The sequence below is a fragment of the Triticum dicoccoides genome, chromosome 1B (genome assembly GCF_002162155.2).
Source record: "Triticum dicoccoides isolate Atlit2015 ecotype Zavitan chromosome 1B, WEW_v2.0, whole genome shotgun sequence".
Taxonomy (NCBI): Eukaryota; Viridiplantae; Streptophyta; class Magnoliopsida; order Poales; family Poaceae; genus Triticum; species Triticum dicoccoides.
This window is the reverse complement of record NC_041381.1, coordinates 199,102,378-199,110,456: the sequence shown is the minus strand read 5'-3', so window position 1 is coordinate 199,110,456 and position 8,079 is coordinate 199,102,378. Positions and strand designations below refer to the sequence as shown.

The window sequence follows — 8,079 nt, the reverse complement described above, 5'->3', positions numbered from 1 at the left end:
GTTATTGGCCGGAGAGGTGTCTCGGTCATGTCTACATAGTTCTCGAACCCGTAGGGTCCGCACGCTTAACGTTCGATGATGATTTTGTATTATATGAGTTATGTGATTTGGTGACCGAATGTTGTCCGGAGTCCTGGATGAGATCAAGGACATGACGAGGAGTCTCTAAATGGTCGAGAGGTAAAGATTCATATATAGGACGATAGTATTCGGACACCGGAAGTGTTCCGGGGGTACCGAGTACGTATCGGGTCACCGGAAAGGGGTTTCGGGCACCCCCGACAAAGCTATGGGCCTTATGGGCCAAGAGAGGGACATACCAGCCCGTGGTGGGCTGGTGCACCCCCATATAGGCTGAAATAGGAGAAGGAGGGGAAGGGAGAAGGAAAGGGGAGGATTTTCCCTCCCCCTTTCCTTCTACCCCCTCTCTTTCCTTCCCCCTCCGACACTTATGGAAGGGGGGAGGCCGCCCTTGCTGCCCCTCTCCCTCTCCCACCTATATATATGTGGGGGGGGGGCACAGCTAGAACACACAATATTGATTCCTAGCCGTGTGTGGCGCCCCCCTCCACAGTTTATGCCTCCGGTCATATTCACATAGTGCTTAGGCGAAGCCCTGCGTGGATCACTTCACCATCACTGTCACCACGCCGTCGTGCTGACGCAACACTCCCTTGACACTTTGCTGGATCAAGAGTTCAAGGGACGTCATCGAGCTGAACGTGTGTAGAACTCGGAGGTGCCGTAAGTTCAGTACTTGATCGGTCGGAATGAGAAGAAGTTCGACTACATCAACCGCGTTAACAAATGCTTCCACTTTCGGTCTACGAGGGTACATGGACACACTCTCCCCCTCACGTTGTTATGCATCTCCTAGATAGATCTTGCGTGAGCATAGGAATATTTTTGAAATTGCATGATACGTTTCCTGACAGGTGCCCTGGCTGCAGCAGCATCAGACCAGGGCATTGCTGGGTCAGTCGCCAGCTGGCTGGAGGTTCCTGTCAGGGTGTCCTCAGGTTGGCATCGGCAACAGCTTCAGGCCGGGCGCATCCACATGGGCTTGTTCAGATGGGTAAGTGGCACTCCTGGGAAAGCAATGGTAGTAGTAGCAATATAGAGGCTCATTTGAACGCAATGTTAGTAGTAGCTACAGACCATCTAGTTAATAATCAGTTAGTAATGATCAGATTTTCTAGCAATGTTAGTAATGGAGTTAGTTTGCTTGGTTGTGATCACAACAAGATTAATGCTTTACTTCATTTCTGATTGTCTAGCAATACTCATGCACACCAGCATAGGTTTGATGCAAAGTTGTCTCTTTAATTCATAGGATGGATCCAAATTCAAGTTATTTGCTGAAAAATTAAATTGTTTGGCAATAAAAAAAAGCTCGAAAGGACATAAGATGTTTTTGTTTTGAGAAGGCCATTGGTTGTGAACAGAATGATTCCGTCTGCGCAAAAGAGTAGACCCAAGGAGAGTACATCCCAGCAAATCTCTCCCTGTAAATGACAGAACACTCAATGGAGATAAATGGCATCACTGATTGACAACTGTTGATGCCAGTGAACAGAGTGATTCCATACCTGCACCCCAATATGGTGAAGAGACTTTACTTTGCCGGTCGTTTGTACCCTCAAACAAAACAAGCAACTTCAGTCATATGCTTCCACCATATTTTCATGAGTTAAGATACATGTATGTGAACCTAAAGTCACTTTTGTGCTTCTGAACTATGCATGCGAATCTGGTATGATAACAGTCTTTATGTTGCTCATATCATGTAGAGTATGATGTAAGTGTGGATTTGGACCCATATATGTGAAGAGGTAATAGCACCCCAGGTACCCTAACTTGCACAGGATGTGATGATCTAGTCCCAAACTTGCAAAACTTGACCAAGCCATACCCCAACTTGCATCTCATGTGATGTTTTAGTCCCAGGCCAATCACAGCGCGCCAATTGGCTGCCAAGTGGCTGGGCCGGTCAGCGCGTGCAGTTTTGCACAAAAACCCCTGCCATTTGCCTGATTCAACCCGCAGTATAGCACACCTGAATTAAATCTGGGACTAACCGGGGGCGGGAGCGTCCATATTACTACATGACGCTGTATAACATCTTCGGAGGAGAAATAGAGTACATATCTGCAAAGTGTTACTCATGCCTGACCAATGCCATGTTAACCAGTAAACTTCCACACTTTCAGCAGCATTGGTCGAAGGCGAACTCACCGACGAGGGCCTCGAGTATGTCGTCCTCGATGGCGATGCTGATGTCGAACGCCTCGGTCCGGCACCCGTCACACCTCTCTGCCACCACCTGGTCCAGCTCCTTCTCCGCAGCACGGTCCGATGAAACATCGCTCCAGCTGCCGATCTCTTTGGATATCTCCCTCTTCAGCAGGTCTTTGCTCATGGTGAGAGGCATTCGCAACAAAGCCTTGTACCCGCATTTTCTGAAGTCGCGGAACTTCGAGTCCAGCGACTTGACGATGCAGTCAAACAGGAAGTTGGTGCGTTGAAAGTTGTTTTCTTCCTGGAAGCCGAAGCTGCTCTCTGATCCATCGCCAAAGACGGCCTCAACGGTCTCCAGCATCTCAACGATGAATGAATGGAGTGATAGACTTGATGGTGTGCCACAGAAGAGGCTGTTGTCCAGAAGTAGCTCAGCATTTGCAATGGCTTCTCTGATGCTGTGGAGCCTGCCTTCTAGGAACTCAAAATCATGCTCTGGAGAACTCTGAACACATGGTATTTCTGCATTGCTGCCGTGATCATCAGTCTTCATTGTGTCGATGGACATGGACATATCTACGATTTCAGACTCTAGATTGAAGAGATCTTCCATTTTGTTCTCCATTGAAATAAAGAATTCAGTACTCTCTGCATACAAAAGAAAAACCATACATTATCATCATAATCTATACTCCATTACACACGTCAAAACCTACTAATTCAATCCATTCTGTAAATCAGAATTGTTTTAAGCTTCTCTCTAAAGAGAGTTCATTTCAGCCGAGCAAAGTTAACTAGAAGATAGCGTAACAGAACATTGTCTTATAATAGTTCAAATATTAGTAATATATGTAAACTATTTGTTGTTTCTTCCGCTACTCATCGTGATACATACCTTTAATCTGCAACACCGCGTCAAGATGTGCACTAAAGCAATCAATTTCGTGGCCAAATGCATTTTATGCAAAACATAGCTATTCATTTAAGGTTTCGTCGGCATATAAACATATATTCTTACTTCAGATCAGCAACAGAAGTAGAGTAAATAAAGAGGAAACTTTATTTTGTAGCACACATTTTCTTCTTCAGAAAAGGCCTTTCAACCTAACTAAAAGTAAAGTGGCTTGCAGGGGGAGAGCGGCGATGGAGTGGACGGGCGCGCCTGCTCACGCTACGCGTGCCAATCGAACATTGACGGGTGTAATGGAGCATTGAATGCGATCGAAGAGTGAATACAAAGATGCGTAGCTTGGAACAGTAATATATGGGGAACTCCCCGTTCGATATGACGATTCTGTCACGGCAGGATTTATCTTGTTCGGATGGTGCATGACGTGACTACCGGTCCAAACCGGTTGCCCATTGCATGCAGGCCGGCAAACAAACGGCGTTGTTTACGACAGATAAGCATACGTGGCACCACGGGTCCGCACCCCCCCTGTCCCCATCGACCGCCCCAACGCGCTGAAGGAAAAAAAGACACTTATCGCTTTGACCGCCTCATCAAGAGCTAAAGGGAAAACAGAGCAATGGCGACGGCGAAGGCGGGAGGCGGCGGCTACGAGTTTTTGTCAGATCTAGTCGATAGGTACCTTCCATATTCTCCCTTATTGACGCCTGTTGTTGTCCGCTTTGATTTTGACGGACAACTTACTGTTCTTGCCCGCTCCTTCTGAAAGTGTTGTGCTTGGATGGCAAATGAATTGCTCTTACTTGCTGTGGAATGTCTGTATGCCAATTAGTCATAGTTATGTAAAACAATTGCGTGGTAATGATTCGTCTGTATGCCAATTAATCACACAGGGTCCGTGTCAGGCATGCACCCCTTGAGCCCCCCCCCCCCTACGTTGGGAGGATAAGGGCACTGGAAAAAGCACTCAGATGCTATGCAAGAAAGAAGTGTGACAATGTCGTAATTCCTGCCGTCGGAGACAACTTTGATCCCCTTGGAGAGGCATACGACTATTACAATCTGTATCCCTGAGAATTTGGGTTTGGGATTAGATATAGAAAAAGCAGATTGAACGTCGAGAGAACAAACTGTATGAAGGAAATAGTTTGCGGCTGCTCAGTTAGTAATTCTTTTCGATTTCATCACTGTATATATTGTACTAATCTTTTTGTAGCCTCAAAAATGAAAACGCACATTGTTATTTCCCACAAAAAGAATTGCAGGGTGTCCCGAAAAGGAGCAACACACGGTCTTACCGATGTACGATATGCCATTCGGGCTGTTTGTCGGAGTCAACAACCACTTCCAAAGTGTCATTTTCGGCGGAGTCCTGGTCAGGGATGAGACAGCGGAAACATTTACATGGGTGTCCACTGAATTTATCCGCATGATGGGTGGCAAACATCCACAAACCTTGCTAACAGGTGTGCATGAATAAACATTTATATTTGAAATTTTAGGTTGCATTTGCACACTATGGCGCTTTTTCCATTGTATGTTCCTATTGTTCAAGTATGATGATTGTAAGGACAATGTTTTGATTTATGTGTCTACAGATCAATGGAGCCCGTTCAAAAAAAACAGATCAATGGAGGGCCATGGAAGTAGCAATAGAATGTCTGGTGTAAGGGGCACATCCTGAAGAAAGCAAAAGAATCTCTTGGAGCACATTACAGAAAGAGGAGCAAGTTCAGAATCGAGTTCCACAAGATAATACGTCACATGCTCACAGTCGATGAGTTCAAGACAGCATGGGGACATTTGACAGAACACACGGCTTGCAAAAACACCCTTACCTGACTCAGATCTATGAAACAAGGATGAAATGGGCGAAACCATATTTCAATGGAAAATTTTGTGCAAAAATGACCAGTACACAGTGCAGTGAAAGTTCAAACCATATGCTTAAGAATTATGTTCCAGCAAGCTGCCCCATGCATCTATTCGTTCGCCAGTAGATGAGGCTTCTTTTCGACAGGGAAGCAGCTGAGAACTACGAGGAAAGACATACTAAGATAGTAAGTTGTTCTTTTTTTCTCTGGATTCATTTATGCAGATAAAAAGGCTGTGGACTCACTACCTGAACTTTTACATTACTTGTGTACCTCATTCATTTCAGACTTCACCAGTTATGAAAATGCACACCACTAGAGATGCACGCTAGCGATGTATACACTCGAGCTATGTTTGAGAAATTTGGCGAAGTCCTGTATGAAGCAGGTCAGTACAAGACAGAGGAAGTCATCAGATGGAATACGTATTTGGCACGACGGTACCACCCAGAGAAGCATGACAGTGGTACAGAGTTGTGTACCAAGTAGAAGTTGTCGACGAAGGCGCACAACTAGTATGTGAGTGTGGTAATTTTGAACACACAGGCTTGCTGTGCTGCCACACACTTAAGGTAACATAAGTTATCACTGTACCACATGCATCCGATACGGTGGTTTCTTTTTTCCTTCATAAGTCCGTGTGCACCAAAAAAAAGGAAGAGGATTTTTTGCTTGATCATATCTAACCATATCAAACCACATATGTTGTTCTGTAGGTCCTTGAAGTCCTTGGAATAGATCAGATACTAGCCAAGCACATTCTCAAACGATGGACAAAGGATGCAAGAGATGTGCTGCCAGATCATTTGGTGCATCTTCAAAAGGATAAGATTAGTGTCAATTCAATAACATTCAGACACTCCAACCTACACACTCACGCCCTTGAAGTTGTCAGTATAGGAGACGCCAACACAGGTACGTATGAATGTGCAATGGATATACTGAAGAAATCAATGGATACACTGACACCTATGGCAAGCGTCCGTGATGGAATGGGACTTCAAGACAGAGTCCAGTCGGAGAAAGGAAAAGAAAAGGAACTGATTGCAATGCATCCAGCAGCAAGTGGGGAGGGAGTGATGCCCAAGGCAGTGCAATTGGTAGTTTCGTTGGCTTAAAGCCTCCAGAATGAAAGCGTAAAGCAGAACGACCAACTACCAGCAGGGACAAGCGTCTGTATGATGACCGAGGCGCGAAGAGCAAAAAATGGAAGCAGGCACCAAATAAAAAGCTGCTGATAGGTGTGGAACAAGCAAGCGTACTCGTTTCTGTAGTATCTGCGGTGAGGGAGGTCACAAGAGAGGTGATCTTCCTTGGAAAGAAAATGCTCAAACTGTGGTGTCGATGGTCACAGAAAGAAACACCCGCAACAAACCTAAAGTTGTGCTGCATGTTGTTGAAAATGCAACTTTGGAGCAACTTTTGATTTAGAATTCTACAGTGTGATGTGCTGTTGAGGGCTTCGTAGCCATTATCCAGAAGACGGTCTTGAATAATAAATCGCCACTGATCAATGTGTGATGCTGTCATCGGTATCTGCGTCTTTGCTTCTGTGTCTTTCATGAACATTGCGTATGTAACTGAATTTTCGCATAATTGTACTATTATGTCAGTGTTGTCGATTGCATTTCCGTTTGTATTTCAGCACTAGGAAAATAATGAACTTTCCGTTCAGTCCCTATTTCTTGGAAGAAATTCAGTTTGTTTTGCTTTTGTGCGGCTTGCTTGAGCAATGGTCGGTTTGCCATCTTCGCAAACTAGGGTTTCCTCTCTTCTGATTTGGGGATCGATTGAACAAGTCGCTAGGGTTAAATGGATCGACCACGAGTGCCGCAGCCACAGTTAATGTAGTTGGTGGGCCAGCGCCGACGGTAGCCCGTCTGCTACTGAAACCCACCGTTTTCTCCTGCCGTTTGCACCTACAGCACACGTTGGTACAGTACCTCAACGCCATCGCTATGTCCTGTACGTCCGTCCAGACTCACTGTACAACCTCAAAACTCCATCCAAAACGTACGCATTAACTACCCGCGTACACGCCCTGTACTGCCGCCCCCATCCCAGATCCCACCACGAACCGACGCCCGGAGATACCGTGAGCAGGCGTGCTCGTCCACGCCATGGAATTTTCGCTTGCAGGGGTTACTAGCTACAAAGTATCCTTACATCCTAGTACAACATTCAAGGCGATACTACAAAAGTATTTACCGATCTTTTCAGTTGGACTTCCTAAGGAGGAAGCACCGTGTGAGAAGCATGCTTCGAGGACAGATGTTGGGCTCGGCTGATTGGGCTCGTCATTTGTGCACGTAGCAGGAGAATCAGCCCCTTGGTCACCCTGGAACTAGAACAAAATAACATTTTCAAATTTCAATAGCAAGCTAGACAAAAAGTAGTGTGACCACTGATCACAGTACAATGAATGCCAAGTCATCCAAGTTGGTAAACCATTACTTCAGTAAAGACCAGGGAACATCCAATCACATTCCGAGGAATATTTTTTTAACAACAAATTCACAAAATGTACCAGGCATGGATTCATGGAAGTGCTTCCTTAGCAGTCTCTACCATTAGACAAAGTGATAAGTATAAGCACTACAATTTCATCGTATGGACATACTATCAAAGAGGTAATTTCATGATTGACTGATCAATATTGCTGAAGTAAACATAAGTAAGAGATATAAAAGGTTGACAAAATGAAGCAGTAGGGCAACGTCAAAACTGACCTGATAGCTCTTGTGAAACTCAGGTGATTGATCATTGGAATTGTATATAGTCTCAGCATTATTGAGAGGAGCCGATGAGTCGGAATAGTTCGTCTGGTCTGCAGCCTGGCGTGCCCCAGCTCTGCTGCGGGGCGCCGGGGTGGGCGCGGTGCTGCGGCGAGGCGTACGCGATGGCCTGCAGCCTGGCGCCGGCCCTCGAGCTCGCGCGCGCGCCCGGCTCCAGCAGCCTCGACGCGGCGGCGTGCACGAGGCGGCTCCGCCTGGGGCTCCTCGCCGGCAGGTCGGCGCTGTGGTGGCTCCGCGGCGCGTGCGTGGGCGAGCCGGGCGC

At 46.2% G+C, this 8,079-nt stretch overlaps 1 protein-coding gene and 1 long non-coding RNA gene across 4 annotated transcripts; one reads left to right on the top strand and one right to left on the bottom strand.

Moving 5' to 3' along the window:
• Nucleotides 1-2,073: 2,073 nt before the first annotated feature.
• LOC119350292 lies at nucleotides 2,074-7,910 on the bottom strand (the record flags this gene model as incomplete). The annotated part of the gene is made up of 3 exons (XM_037618201.1): nucleotides 2,074-2,886; nucleotides 7,231-7,366; nucleotides 7,752-7,910. Coding segments are annotated over 3 exons (975 nt in total), but the record flags the coding sequence as incomplete, so codon positions are not given.
• On the top strand, nucleotides 3,694-6,735 carry LOC119328197. Of its 3 annotated transcripts, XR_005158876.1 has the most exons (6): nucleotides 3,694-3,826; nucleotides 4,042-4,309; nucleotides 4,406-4,614; nucleotides 4,747-5,208; nucleotides 5,310-5,594; nucleotides 5,739-6,735. It is a non-coding gene; the product is annotated as an uncharacterized LOC119328197 (long non-coding RNA). The 3 variants fall into 3 exon arrangements; XR_005158875.1 differs by having other exon boundaries at nucleotides 4,042-4,614; XR_005158881.1 differs by lacking the exon at nucleotides 4,042-4,309 and having other exon boundaries at nucleotides 3,701-3,826.
• Nucleotides 7,911-8,079: the final 169 nt, after the last annotated feature.